The sequence below is a fragment of the Pyrgilauda ruficollis genome, unplaced genomic scaffold (genome assembly GCF_017590135.1).
Source record: "Pyrgilauda ruficollis isolate IOZ18807 unplaced genomic scaffold, ASM1759013v1 scaffold328, whole genome shotgun sequence".
NCBI classification, from domain to species: Eukaryota; Metazoa; Chordata; class Aves; order Passeriformes; family Passeridae; genus Pyrgilauda; species Pyrgilauda ruficollis.
Window position 1 is genome coordinate 88927 of NW_024524689.1, and position 15049 is coordinate 103975.

The following is a 15049-nucleotide window of genomic DNA, read 5'->3' on the forward strand; positions in this document are numbered from 1 at the left end:
GGCGGGGGCGGCGGGGCCGTGAGCGGCGCCAAGCCCGGGAAGAAGACGCGGGGCCGGGTGAAGATCAAGATGGAGTTCATCGACAACAAGCTGCGGCGCTACACCACCTTCAGCAAGAGGAAGACCGGCATCATGAAGAAGGTGCGGCCCCGCGACTCCGGCCGGTGCGGGGGGGCGGTCCGGCCCGGCCCGGGCGGGGATGTCGGCCGGCACCCACCTGTCCGTGGGAGCCCCGGCCCGGTCCGAGCGCCGAGCAGGCCGGCGGGCCGTGCCCGGAAACGGCGGCGGCTTCCCCGTCCCGCGGGCGGGACCGGGGGGGCGGCCCGGCACCAGCCGCTTCCGGGGGGCTGCGCGGGAGCCCCCGGCGGAGCTGCGGGCGGGGAGCTGGGCGGCCGGGAGCGGGAGCCCCCGGGCCGGGCAATGCCGGTATGCTTGGGGTCGCCAGGCGTGTGATGTGCCCGGGGAGGCCCATCCCGGTGCAGCGTCCAGCCTCGGGGCAGGTCCTGACCGGTGCCCTCGGGGCCCCTCGCTGTGAGCCGCCGCCAAAACACCGAGTGCTCGGTGGCACAGCTGGAGTGTCCTGCCCTGCCCCGGTAGGACTGGCTGCTTCGGCCGCGGAAGGGACCGACGCCACGTCTCGGCCGGTCCAGAGTGCTATCTGTGGTTCCTGGTGTGCAAAGATAGACTAGAAACTTGGGGGATTTTGGATGCTGCTGGCTGATCTGCATCCCTGGTGATGCTCGTAGCATCTCCTGAACAACTGGGTAGTGCTGCATCGCAGCTCAGCTGGGTATCATGCACCTTGGGAAAGTGGGAATGGGTGTGAGGTACTGCTGGGCACATCCTGGAGGTATGGGACCACGGGACGTGGAATGAGGTCATCCTGTCTGTAGAAGCTTGTGTGAGACCACTGAGTGTGCAGTGGTGGCACGTGAAGAGTGCATTTCCTAGTCCACAGGTATTCTTCACCTGGAGCATGGTGGCCTCACTGCAGGGGTGCTTGGGTGCAGCTGTGCTCAGAGGTCTGGAGCCTGAGAGGGAAATCTGGGTTGGAGCCTGGATGGAGTGTTGGTGAGGGAAATGAGGTAGCAGAGATGTGTGCCATCACTGAGAGGTGAGGTGAGGGAGGTATCCAGACATGTGGAGGAGGCATTGGGATTTCCAGAATGGAGACAATCCCGCACCCCCATGTTATCAGACTGCTGTACTTAGGGGACCACTCTACCTATGGCACATCCCCTAAGGGTGTGCTAAAGGGAATGGGAATACAGCATGGGGCAGTTCAACCTCCAGGGAGCCAGTCTTGGGTTGGTTTTAGAGGCCACAGCTCCTCCGGGGTGGCAGGGAGCTGAAGCTGGTGTGAAGAGAAGGAAAGCCATTGTGGGAACATGCAGGGAATCTTGTCCTGCACTGTGTGTTGTCCCTGTCACCTGTGACTCCCTCTTCTTCCCTTGTCCTGCTGGCAGGCCTATGAGCTCTCCACGCTGACTGGCACCCAAGTCCTGCTGTTGGTGGCCAGCGAGACGGGCCATGTGTACACGTTTGCCACACGGAAGCTGCAGCCCATGATCACCAGCGAGACGGGGAAGGCGTTGATCCAGACATGCCTCAATTCCCCGGACTCGCCCCCACGCTCGGACCCCACCACTGACCAGCGCATGAGTGCCACTGGTTTTGAGGAGACGGACCTCACCTACCAGGTGTCCGAGTCGGACAGCAGCGGGGAGACCAAGGTAACGTTCCTGGGCACGCAGGGAGGTGTGGGCTGTGCTGGGAGCCCTGATCATCCCCAGCCCTCTTTAAATAGCAGTGTTGGGAGCTGAGGATGTCCTCTTTCGCTGTGACTGCAGCGAGCTTGTGTCATGTCATCTCGGGGCTGGCTGGCTCCTTGGCTGATAGTAGTGGTGATTGAGAGAGGGAGGGAGGCGGGTGGCAGGTATCCTGGTCCTGGCCCTTGCAGTGTGGCTCCCCACTGGCCCAGCCCACCCCCCTGGCCAGCTTTCAGCACTGTTATCTCTCCCCAGGCGTCTCCATGCTCTCACACTCATTGATAAAAATTTGATTCTGCCTCCATGGCCTTATAAGGCCTGGTTTCCCTCGCCAGAGTCCCTGGCAGGGCCCCTCACATTCCTTATAAGCTGCAGCTGTCTCTTGCTTTGGTGCTGTTTTGGAAGGGGGCAGGGAGGACATGGGGAATGGAAACATTTGGCTGGACAGACCATTTCTGCTCCCTGCCTGTTGTCCCTGCAGACGCTGGCCCCTGCCTGTCCGTGTTACTTGTGGCCTTTTGCCCAGGGTGGCCTGGCTATGGGTGCACGGTCAGGCAGAGTCAGCTTTTCTGCTGGAAGGGCCCCATCTTGTCCCTGCGCTCCCTGGCACTGTTCCTCAGAACTGTGTCCCACATCCCTGACGCTTCCTTTGCAGGCTGGTGCTCAGATCCACAGGTGCTTGGAGACGGGAGGCAGGAAAGTTTGTGGCGCAAGACTGGGATGCCATGCTGAATGTGGGGCTCTGGCACAGCTTCCCAGGCCTGTGTGCAGTTCTGCTGGTTGCTGGGAATTGGAACAGCCCTGCTGTACCTGTGCTGGTGTCATGGGTACCAGGCTTGCTGCAATAGCGTTCTTCCATTGGCTTTGTCATAGGAGCTCTCCAGCTGTCCATGCTCAAGCCACAAGGTTGCCGTGCAGTAGCCTCTAGACATTAAGCAGACAGAACCTGGAGACCTCTCTGCTGTAATTGTAAAGGTAGTGAGTGCAGCATTGAGATGTGCCCAACATGTCTGGGGCTGTTGGGGTATTCAGCTGCCTGTTTTTGTGACAGCGCAACAGCTCTGGTCACGGTGCTGCTGGGTACCCCTGTTCTTCAATGTCCACTTCCTCACATGTGTGCAGTGCTGCACCAAGCAAAAGCATATTGCTGCTGAGCCTTGAGAAACATCAGCAGCCCCAGAGATCCCTGCAGGCAGAGGAGCTGTGGTGGGCCAAAGTGTGGCTGGAGTCTCTGTGCTGTAACCCTTAACAGTCCTTGAGAATGGTTCCTGCTGATGGGATCCCAGCAGCAGTCCTGGCTGTCCCAGTCTGCCATGTCTTCCCTGGCTGCCTCTGGTTGCTGCTGTAAGCTGTGCCAGCCCTATCCAGTAGGCAAAGAAGCCTTCTAACACCAGCAATCTCTCCTTTGTGCAGCCTGTGTTTGTAAGGACTTGTGCCTCCTGGGCTTCTCCTGGATGAAAAGTCAAGTCCTGTGGGCATTTCGTAATGAGACAAATTACCTGTCCTTGGCATGAGACTTGACCACATCATATCCCTTTGTACTCTTCCTGGAAGTGCTGCTAGTTGGCCCCAAGGGAACTGTGCCCTTGGGGTGCAGTTACTCTGCTGAGACCTTCTTAACACAACTTCTCTATTCTCAGTGTGTGATGCAACCCTGAAAGCTCCATCCCAGTGCTCATGCTTAGTGTGGGGTGCCGTATTGCCACAGCCAGCATTTGATGAGAGGCTGGAGGAGCCCTATGACCCTGTCTTCTGCTTGACATTCTGAATAAATCCATCCCTGGCTGGCTGAGAGTTCCTGTCATGGCAAGCCCTGGGGCTGGGGACAGGGGCTGTGCTGTTGTGCCTTCTGCGGGCCTGGAAGCCTGGTTGGTGGTCGGGCAGAGACCAGCTCAATTCAGATAGACCCAAGAAGTCTTCTGAGGATGAAAGGAGCCTGTGGATGGGCCATGGCTGGGTGGCTGGTGCTTGCTGATGGGTGAGTGGTGTACAAGGCTGGGTTACAGGTGTCTCAGTGGAGGAGGTGGCAGGAGATTCAGTGCCTGGACTATCAGGTCCAGCCACATGGGATGCTCCAAAAGACTCCCTGGCCTTCTTGTGTGACCTCTGCTTCCCAGATCTCTGTATGGACAAAACCTGCTTGTGTTCAGTGCTGCAGCAGAGTGGGGAGAACAACACAGCCAGGCTGTCACCTCTATGCTACACCAGCAGCAGCTCTGAAATCCTCCTGCTGTGGTGCTGGGACTGGGGCTTGCTGTACTTTTGAGACAGTAGCTGTATCCTCATGATGATACCTCTCTCATCATTTGCAGGCCCCAAAGGACACTGCCTGCGTGCAGTCTCCTGGGTGTGCTTGTGTGGGAAAGGGTATATTGGAAGGAGCTCAGAGGCTTTAGACTGGGGTGAGAGCATGGGAGTAGCCCTGATCTGGTCATGTCTCTGGAATGGGAAAACGCGGGACTTTGTACAACATCTGGAACACAGACCAGGTGTTGGAAACCAGATTGGGATTTCCCATATACCTCTGAGGCTTGTGGTTGTGCTACACCTGTGCAATAATTCTGTCTAGGGGGTCTGGGCCATGCTGAACAGCATTGCCTCAGGCAGTCCCTAAAAGCTGTGGAGTGGGATTGTTTCTGTCCCCAAGACCCTGCTGTGGTCCAGGATGGGCATTAGCTGGCCTGTTCTGTGCCCTGTGATCCACTCATGCTGCAAAGCAGTGGTGAGGGTCTGGGCAGACACCTGCTGCTGTGCTGCACCTCTGCTCTGTCCTGCTTCCGCAGACACTGCGGTTTGCACTGAGTTGGAATGGAGGTCCAGCTGGCTCAGGAAGGGAGGAGCTTTCAGTGCTGCTGTCCCTGGCCCCTTGGGTGATGTCTGCTGAAGTGACCCATGACTTGCCTCATGCATGTGGTCTGGGCTTTGCAGGGTGCTGAGAAGAGCCAAGGTGCCCGGGGGATCACTGAGAGTCATGAGGAGATGACGGTGGGTGTCCAATCCCAAAGTCTCTCCCAGCTCTCTTTCAGCATTGGGAGCTGTTGCTGCAGCCCAATAAAGATGGGAGGAATCTGAGTCTCAAAAGGGTCAGAATAGGGAGGGCAGAGATGGGGTGTGCATGATTCAAGTCTGTTGCTGCAGCCTCTCTCCCAGGCACCTTTGTTTTGTACTGAGATTTGCCCTTGTGCTTCTAGGGAGCCCTGAGAATCTCCCTGAGTAGAGTGCTGTGAACTTTCTGGGACGCCTTCTCCAGGCCTGGGAGTGTGGAGTGTGACTGGGTGCTAAGTGCCCTGGCTGGTTGGGGGTTATATCTCATGGGTATACTACTCTAGAGCTATAGCTGGCCATGAGGAACCCTGGCTTTTCCAACTGGGAACAGCACCTGTCCTGCCCAACTCTGCTCTGGCTCCCTAGTGAGCTGGGGAGAGCTCTGCCCTGTCACCCACGTGGGGAGGGCACCCACAGCCTCCCATGTCCCATGTGGGATGGCAGGAGTTTGTGGTTGAGCTAATGGAAAGTGCCTCTGCTGGGCTTTGCTCTGTCATCACGTGCCTCTGCTAATTTGGACTTCAGGGACTGTGGTGCCAAGGCAGAGGGGTGTTGCTCTCCTCCCTCCCTGGGCCCTGGGGCACGACTGAGTGCCTGGGATTGGATCCCCCTGTCCAAAATGGGCTGCCTTCCCTTTTTTAGCTGTTCGTTGAGCTGTGAATTCCTTGCTCCTGGCAGCTTGACAAGCTGGGAACAAGGCTTAGCACGTGGGAGAGCTGGGCCCACCAGCTGCAGTGGGAGGGGTGGGAGTGTGGCAGCCTTAACTCTTCCCAGGCGTGCTGGCAGCTGTGTCAGGGCACAGGGACAGCAGGTTGCCTGTGGTCTGTGACATGGGCTCCTGTGAAGCAGTGCATTCTCAGTGTGCTCTTGGCCAGATGAGCGGGGCGAGAGAGGAGTCACGGGCACCCTGGATATTCCAAAGGGGATTTGGGGGATGGAGGGAAGTTAGATGAGGTGTGACTGCCAGAGGCAGCAGGAGTCATGCTGGGCTGGGTTGGTTCCCGCAGATCCAAGGCACATCCAGCCACATGCTTTGTGGCAGTGGAAACTAAAGTGTTACTGCAGCTTGGCACACACATTCCTCCCTTGTTCCCACACCTGGGATGCCAGTCTCTCTATGTTGTCAGCCCAGCACAGAGCCCTTTTCCTGGTGCTCAGCTCCTCTGGCAGTGCCGTCCTTGGACAGGTGTGGAGCTCTGAGCTCCTTGCAGGACTGTGCTGGCTGTAGTGAACACATGGGGTCCTTTGGAAGCATTTGCCTCACGCCCATCTCCTGCCAGCAGGTTGGCAGATAGGTGCTTCCTATGGTCAGGATCTCCTGGCCTCTGCTTCAGGAGATGTGTGGAGGCATTCTCCAGGGCCTGCCAAAGCTGCTGTCAGGGCTGGGTTTGGGCCTCTCTAGTGTCCAGGTTTGCCTTTAGTCACCTCTCCCCTGTAATTTCCAGTGTACGGCTGCTTTTAAGAGCCAGTTCTCTGCTTGTTCTTGGTCGTGTGTTTCCTGCCTAAAGGGAAGTGGTGTGTGTTCCTGACAGGAGACTCTATGCCTTTATATTTGTCCCTGCAAGGGCTGCTTTTGCCTGGTGTGTGCCAAAAAGAGGCTATTCTCTTCTTAGACATTTTGGGGACTCCTGGGGAGTGGAACGGTTGCTTTGTCCCCTGGTGTGTTGTAGGGAAGGCTCTCAGGGGACCTCTGTGGCCCTGGGCCAGCATCTAAAGTTTATGTGGAGCTCTCTCCAGCTCTCCTCATGTTTGTGCAAGCAGCTCTTCTCTGCTCCCCTGGCTCTGCTCCATGTGCTGGCAGCAGGCTGTGGGGGGTATGGTTTGAAAAGGGGATGATGCAACCTACAGAGCCTGGTTTGGTCTCATGGGCAGATGTCTCATGGGCTGCTCCGAGCTGTCACAATCTCTCCTTTTGCAGGACGCCCTGAAACCCGCGTTCACTGTCACCAACCTGCCGGGAACAACGTCCATCCAGACAGCCCCGACCACCTCGACCTCCATGCAGGTCAGCAGTGGCCCGTCATTCCCCATCACTAATTACCTGGCGCCAGTGTCTGCCAGCATCAGCCCCAATGCCGTCACCAGTGCCAACGGGACCGTGCTGAAGACTACTGGAGCCAGTGCAGTGACGTCTGGGGGCCTCATGCCGATACCCACTGGCTTCACCCTCATGTCAGGTCAGTGCCTTTAGGGACTGAGGACTGCGTCCGTCCATCTCTGCACCTGGGGTGTGTTGCTGTTCTCTCCAGGGGAGAGGAGACCTAGTGGCACAAGGGAAGCAGAGTGGTTGCTGCTGTAAGGTGAGCCCGGCTGTGATTCTGTGCTCAAACCCAGCCAGGCCAGTGGCTGGAGAAGGGTCATGTAGTGACTGTTTCTTTAGAGAGTTACCAGCTGGTCTTGCTGCTGGGAGGTGGCAGGGAGCTGAGCTGGGACCCCAGGGCAGCACCGAGAATCCTGGAGGGAGTGAAAGGAGCTGGTGATGACAAAGCCTTTCTTTCTCCCTCCTTTCGGCAGGTGCTTCCCTTTCTCCGGGGACACCTACCATTCCTCTCACTCAGTTACAGCCACACTCCCTGGCTCTTTCCAGCCAGCAGGGCCAGCTGGTCATGGGTACAGCTGGACAGCTGCAGCAGGCACAGCAGACAGTCTTCCACTTCCCTGCCAGAGCTGGAGGGCATATTGTGTTGCTGACAGGTCAGCACTTGCTTCTCCTCCTCTTGCTAGAGATGGGGGGATGGAGATGTCTGTGGGGTCCTGGCCTGGCCACAGAGCTGACCCCGACTGTGGGAGCACAGAGAAGGCAGAGCACAGGGAACTCTGGCTGTGGCTGCTGGGGAGAGATGGGAAAACAGGGCAGAAAATGCTTGACATAAGCAGGAGCAGCATCCTGGGGGATACAGGGCAAGGCAGGCAGTGGATTTTCAGTCTCATGCCCTCAGGCTTGGCCTGTGGCTAACAAAGGCAGTAGAGGCAGGTCCCTAGTGCAGCTGTGCTGAGGATGAGCTGTGCTGCTAGAACTGATGGAGGGATAGTACAGGGGCTGAGGTGCCCAGTGGTTGTTTGAGTGCTGGCATTTGGCTCTGAGCAGCTGCCCTTGCTTGTGTTTGTATCTGCAGTCAGCCACGGAACCACAGTGCAGAGGACAGGTTAGGGGAGACCCAGAGCAGAGCAATGGTGCTGCTCTGCTGCCTTGTGTGCACTGTCCTTCGTAGGAATTTCTTCTTGTTCTGAGTTAAGGCTCTCCAGGTGTTTGTTGTAGGGCTGGACATGTTCCTGGATGGAGTAGGGCTGGACTCTCCTTTGTGGTGGCATCCATCATCTGAGGACCAGCGCTGAGTGACACAGTATTTCTTGTGTCCTGTCTGTTTGTGCCTAAGTCCATGATTCTGGTAACTCCTGTGCTTTCTTGGAATGCTTAAGGCTCCTGGGGGCCTGGGCAGTCAGCAGGCTCCCATTCAAGGGAACTGGATTTCCCTTCTGATCTGGAGGAGGAGAAAAACTGATGTGTGTCTCTGGGGTGTGATGTATGGGAAAATGCCCAGTCTGAGCAGGCTGGTCAGTGATTCTTGCTCTCTGGCATCCCTTGCTCTTCCCTCTCGAGGAAAGGCTCAGCCTTAGAAGACCTTTCTGTGCCAAGCTGTGTTTCTGGGTCTGAAGTGCTTTGCAGGGAGTGGTCTGGGACAGAGGCTGTGTGTCCTCCAGCTCTGGGATGCACACCTTGAGACCAGCTGTTCTCTAATCCCTCTGTGGGGCACTGTAATGTTCTTAAGGTCACAAGAGGGGTGAGAGCTGCACCCTGAGTGCCCTGTGGAGGATGGAGCTGGGCTCCAGAGTGTGAAGGCAGCAGAGCCCAGCTAGTGAGAGCATTTGGACTCTTGTGGCTCCACTTAGTGCAGCAAGGTGATCCTTGTAGAACTGGCTCCTCTCTGAGGAGGAAAGGCTGTGCCCTCCTCCCAACATCTGTTCTGTGTCTTGGTGGAACCAGGAATGGCAAGGAGGGTTCTGGATGTTCTTGAACCACAGCTGGGAGTTGGGCAAAAGCTGTTGTGGCCTTTTCTTCACTCTTGGAGCTTTGTAGGCCAGTTAACCCTTTCTTGGCACATGTGCCAGGAAAGAGCAGGTTTTGGTCTCTGGTTTCTGCCACACACTGCTTCTGTGTAGCGTCTCCCGGTGCAGCACAGAGCAGTGCTGTGGAGCTGTGTGCAGCCAGAGAAGGACTGGGGGCTTTCACATGGCCCAGAGTGCCTGTATCCCTGTGCAGCCACAGGCTGACAGGCTCCTCTCTCTCCCCAGGTGGTACCATGGCTCAGCAGGTTCCAGTCCAGGCAATCCAGGTGCACCAGGCACCGCAGCAAACGTCTCCCTCTAGTGACAGCAGCACTGACCTTACCCAGACCTCTTCCAGCGGAACAGGTATTGGTAACCACCTTCTGTCTGCCTTCCTAACCACTGCTGAAAACAGCTCACACCAACAGGCCTCACACCTGCTCCATGGCCAGTTTCCTCCTTCAGGCCAACTCTATCCAAGGCGTATTGATCCCTGTTCCCAGGTCCTGTGCTACACTGTATCCTATGCTAGGCATAGGGCTCCTTACAGGGCATTTCAGAGCCTCTCCAGATACATCATCTGCTCTCACTTGCAGCATGGAGCTGGGAATAGGTTGTTGAGTTCTCAAGGGGTTTCTTAGTGAGCCAGCATTGCCTCTAGCACAAGGCATCAGCTCACATCTGCTTGAGACTTTTACTGTCTATGCAGAAGACATCTCTTTGTCAGCAAAATCGGAGTTCAGGTGCCTGGATGCAGGCTGAATCTACTTCAACATCTCTGTTAAAGTTACATTGGGGAATTGAGATATAAGTTGAATTTAGTCCTGGGATGCTTGGCTACTGTGTTTTCCTGCCCCTTTATACTCCTGAAAGGAGAGGTTTGAGCTCTCCTTCTTGATCTCTGGGATGGAAGACAGAGACAGGTATCTCCATGCACTGTGCTTCAGCACAGCATGTGCGGGGTGGCTGGGGTGGGGGTGCTGAGCAGGCAGGTGAGCGTGGCAGGTTCCTTTTGTGTGCTCACGTGTGTGGTCTGTCCCCGTGGCAGTGACCCTCCCAGCGACCATCATGACGTCGTCTGTGCCAACCACCGTGGGCGGCCACATGATGTACCCCAGCCCGCACGCGGTGATGTACGCGCCCACCTCCGGCCTGGCCGACGGCGGGCTCGCGGTGCTCAACGCTTTCCCACAGGCGCCCTCAGCCATGCAGGTGTCCCACGGCCAGGTCCAGGATCAGGGTAAGGCAGCTGTCCAGGTTGGTGCTCCCTGAGAGTGCACTGACACCCTGGTTTCTCTCATCCCATGTGTGTTTATGCTGGATGTTAATCACAAAGGGTTTTCTTACCAGCACTCTTGGTGGCCGCACAAAGGCCTGGCAAGGGCGATGCTCGATGCGTGTTTTTACGTCTTGCCATTCTCTTGTGCAAAGGATTGCACCAGCTGTTGATGGGTAAAAAGGAGGGTGAGGGTTTCTGGGATGGGCAGCGTGTGGGGCAGGCAGCACAGGGAGCCAGGAGGCTCTGGAGAGGAAATGTGCTTGCATGAGGGGGCAAAGTAGCATGAAGCCACACAGGCAAGACTTGGATTGAGGCCTTGTGCCTGCTTCTCCCAGCATTTGGAAAACTAGTGCGTGTGGCTTCTGGAATTTCTCCATGTGTGCAAATAGGCAGCTCTGTCGTTGAGTAGCTCCATGGAGCTCAGAGAAGGGATCTGTGGGGGAGCACTTCTTAAGGGAGAGTGTCATTTGTGCTTCTCTCTGTGGCAGGTGGCGTCCCCCAAGTGTTCCTGACAGCCCCATCAGGCACGGTTCAGATCCCCGTTTCAGCTGTCCAGCTTCACCAGGTAGGCACAGAGTAGTACTTGCAGGTGTTCAGGGCTTTTTCTTGCTCTTCTGCCTGCACATCCTTTGTATGTCTGGGCAGACCTGGCTGGGTAGGCTCAGTCCTCAGCTCTGGGAATGCGCTCTGTGCTACCCACCCTTGGGTGAGGGAGTCTTGTCCTCCTTGGATGGGTGCCCGGGAAGGACAGTGCCCCCTGGCTGCTGGCACACATGGTCTCAGGGCGTGCTGTCCCCCAGTGGTTCCTCCTCCCTTCTCTCTCTAGATGGCTGTCATCGGGCAGCAGAGCAGCAGTGGCAGCAGCCTGACGGAGCTGCAGGTGGTCAACTTGGACACCTCACACAGCGTCAAGAGTGACTGAGAGGCCTCTGCTGCCGGCCTTCTGTTTCTGGCTTGTCGTGCCAGTGTCGGGGCTGGCAGCAACTCCTTCTCGTACAGACTGCACCAGTTATTTATTGTTGCCTTTTCACGTTTCCTTCATCCACACATGCACACACACACACGCACTCACCCACCCCCACACACACAGGCATGCGCGTGGGGCTGCAGGACCCACCCCGGGTGGAGCCGTGCTGGGGCCGTGCAGGGCTTGGGGCATTTGGATGCTGCAATAGCTGTGCTTGTCTCACGCCAGCCAAAGAAATTTGTCTTTTGAGGGGAGGATTGCTCTGCACTGTAAATAAATACTGCAGGCCATTCCCAGCTGGAGGCTCTGGCTCCTTCTGGGTGCTCTGAGTCACCTTGCCCGTGAGTATTTACTCTGCGTGGGGCTCAGCTTAGACCCGGAGCCATCGTGCAGGTGCAGCTTGGAGCAGAGTGGGTTGTGGCTGTGCTGCTGGCCTCAGCAATGTGCCTTTGTGGGGGTGACAGGTCCTGGCCGCAGCAACTCACCCTGGGCTCTGGACAGGAGAGAAGGGCCAGCTTGCATGTGCATCTCTGGGCCTGCATGCCCTCTCCCCGGAGGGCAGGGCACAGCCGGGGGCACGTGGCCCTGTCCTCCTCGTATGCACTACAGTGAGCCCTCTGCCCTCAGTGCCTCCTCGCTGGGCTGCCTGGCAGATTTTCAGCCTGACTGGCCCTGCCCCGGCGGCTGCCCTTGCACAGGTGAGGTGGTGAGATAGATGCCCAGGAACACAAAGATGCCCTGGAGAGCTCCTCAGGGGCCCTGTGCTCTGCTCAGCCCCACACTCTCAGCCCTCACACTGCTTCTGGACTCCATACACCCAGGGGAACGTGGCTGGGTCTTTCCTACATCCCCCTGCAGCTCCAGCCAGCGCTTTCTAAATTTCTGTGTCTGATGCAAGGTGGAGAAACAACTCAAATGTCAAAGGGAAGAGCCCGTGGGGCACTGAGCTGCTGGGCAGGTGGCAGGCTCTTCCTCTGAGCACCAGGGTGACCTGCAGGCCATCCTGGGCTGCGGGGGAGCAGCTGTGATGCCTGTACAGGCTCAGCAAGGCTGGGGGAGAAGGGCTGGGGCATGCTTGGTCCTGCATGGGAATTGCTGTGAATGGCTCTGCTACCTAGCCCTGTCCCTGGAGGGAGAGTGAGCAAGTGAGAGAAGCTGCTGAATCCTTAGGGGAAGAAGCAGCTACTGTAACTTTTTTTTTTTTTTTTAAGTTAAAGACAAAAGAAGCCTTGGAGAGAAAAAAAAAAAAAAGAAAAAAAAGAAAATTACTTTATTTTTCTAAGTGTTAAACTCAGTATTTATGTAATTCTTTAAGGAATAAAAGTTTGGCTCCTGTACAGTTTTAATGGGGTTTGTACCAGGGGGATGGGAGAGGGGTGGGTGGGCGGGCCTGGAGGCAGGAAAGGGGCCTTGCTTTTGAGTTTGTATTGTAACCTTGGACATGTTCCCTCAGCATTAGCGTTTAAGCTGCACTCTCCATCCACCAGCATATGCCAGGGATCAAGCTGAACCGAGTGGGATGCTTGTTTCCTACCTACTTGTAACAAGGACTTCATACCCATAATTTTGGGCTTAACGGGCAGAAGTCAAGTGAAGACCAGCAGTGGCTGGCCTCTGGAAGTGGTAAACCCATTCCTCAGAAGCAGGCACTTTGGAGTGTGCCCAGGAGCCAGAGGTGAGCTGGGTTTTCTGATGACCGCCCTGTTCACTTCTGGTCCAGGGACCTGCAGCTGTTCTGTCACTGTCACTGCTCTTGGCACGGAGCAGTGGTGCCTGTGACTGCCTAAGGGATATGGGCGTCCCCACTCCTCCCTGTGGTGAGTGACCAGCAGTGGCTAATCCCTGTTCTCCCTGCTTGCTGTGCAGGCAGCATCTCCTGAACTCCTGGGTGACAATCTGAGCTGTACTTCCCCCTCTACAGCCATTCTGCAGCGCACAGATGGGGATAGGTCTCCAAGCTCCCTGTGCAAAGAATTCCCAGAAGAGCCTTTCATCCCTTGATCTGTTAGCAGCCTGGGAAGGGCTTGTGGGGAGTGGAGTGGCCCATCTGGTGAGGGTGATGTTGCATGCTGCCTCCCCTTAGATTTCTTGCTCTAAGAGTGATGCAAACCCTGCAGCTCAGAGCATGTGGGAGTGCTGAGCCATGTCCCATGGCTCAATGTAGGAAAACTGCTACGTGATGCTTCCAAAACCACATAGGTACCTAGGAGTTCCTCCAGGGAGAAGTGTGGGATCAGAGTTTGCGTTGTCCTTTGCCCCAGCACATCACTGTGGCCTGGCTTTGCTCTGCTTTGCTTCTGCTGGCACTATAGAGCAGAGCTGTTGGGCCAGAACAGCAGGAGAGCCCCTGCTGCTACAGGGTGTGTGACTGCATCCCCTCCCTGGCTCCCCAAAGGCAACTGCTGGTTAAACGCTAATGGTGTATTTTATTTAAGTGCAGACTTGTAAGAACACTTGTGTATCAGGGATGAAATGGCATTTATTGTGTGGTGACATTTTTAGTTCATTTTACTGGTTTGAGGGGTGTGTGTGCGCGCGCGTGTGTGTGTGTGTGTGTACGCATAAGTGTGTGTGGGATTATTTTTTTTTCCCTCCAGTTTCCAGGGTTGTGTTTCTGGAAGGATGTGGAAGTAATCACAGTACTATGTACAGAGCTTTCTTTTGTATTAAAAAAAAATTTACTCTTTCAATAAATGTTATCATTTTGTGCACAGATTTGGGATCTTGACCATGCTTTGCGGGAGGGGATGACGAACACCTTAGGGGCAACAGATGGGGATCGGGGCAGATTCCTGCACCTGCTTGTGTGCTGAGGAGGATGGGGAGCTGTCTGAGCATGACATGGCAAAGAGGGGCTCTTCACAGAAGTTTCTATCCCTACTGCCCCCTGCACAGGTAATTCCTGACCACCTGGACTTGTCCTCTGGAGTCTCAGCCTAATCTGTGGGCCAGAGAGGGCCAGTGCCTGACAGAAATGCTGTGAGGGCTCTTTCCTGAAAGCTCTGGAACAATGTCCCTGGTGAGCAGGGCATTTTGTCAGTCAAGAGAAATAAAAACCAGCAATGAGGAGGAACGGGGAATTTTGGAAAAGAATTGTTCTAGTTCATAGGTGTTAATAGGGAGGAACAGGGAGACTTAAATTCCCTGCAGAAAACTGCTGTGAGAAGATACAATAATATTAAAAATCCAGTCTGGAGAGACATTACTTAAAGTCAGGCAGAGGCCTAGAAGCCAGATCAAGGACACATGGAGGCTCAGTAAAGTGTCCAAAGGAGTGAATAAACCCAGAGGGAGAGGGGCTCATTGCAATCATCAGGGCTGCTGGGGCCAGAGTATGCCAGCTAAAAATGCAGCTGCCAGCACTCCATAGCATCAGGTCCTGGAGCAGATGCCAGTATAGTGTGAGGAAAGCTGAGCACTGATAAAAGTGCAGTTTGGAGAAAACCCCTACCTTAGGTGAGAAGAGGATTGTACAGAAAGTGCTTAGGAGCAAAAGAGAGCTGAAATGGCTCTTTCCCCATTAGGAGGTGAGGAGGTGCCTCACTTCTACAGTACAACCTCACTTCTAGCCCTGTGCCCACACAGCTGTGGCTCGTGGTTCAGCACTACAAACGCCCTTTCTGCACAAGCAATCCCACGTCACCTGTGCACAGGGGCCTGTGTCACCTATGCACCATGGAGCAAGTTACCACAGATACATATCTTTATTTTTAGGGAAAAAGACTTACTAAGTGTGGAGACCATCAGAGCAAAGACATAAGCAGGCCGTGTGAATAGCACAGAAAACCTCTCCTTGTCACAAACAAGATGTCTTGGCAGTGAACGGGGAAGGAAAATGACATATTAATGGAAAACAGAGATTTCAAGAGCATCCATGAGATTCTGGAAAGAAAGTATCATTAGCATCAACAGAGATCACATGTACTAACAGAGAAATCGAGA

At 55.6% G+C, this 15049-nt stretch overlaps 1 protein-coding gene across 1 annotated transcript in view; it reads left to right on the forward strand.

Annotated features, from left to right (window-relative positions):
• The window catches only part of SRF (serum response factor), a 14109-nt gene extending 287 nt beyond the window's left edge, over positions 1-13822 (forward strand). The window contains exons 2-8 of the mRNA XM_041474532.1: positions 4-141; positions 1467-1733; positions 6733-6991; positions 9108-9227; positions 9910-10101; positions 10629-10705; positions 10967-13822. Of these exons, the coding sequence (XP_041330466.1) occupies positions 4-141; positions 1467-1733; positions 6733-6991; positions 9108-9227; positions 9910-10101; positions 10629-10705; positions 10967-11062 (1149 nt within the window). The 3' untranslated portion in view covers positions 11063-13822. The remainder of the gene's footprint in view (positions 1-3; positions 142-1466; positions 1734-6732; positions 6992-9107; positions 9228-9909; positions 10102-10628; positions 10706-10966) is intronic.
• The last annotated feature ends 1227 nt before the right edge of the window (positions 13823-15049 follow it).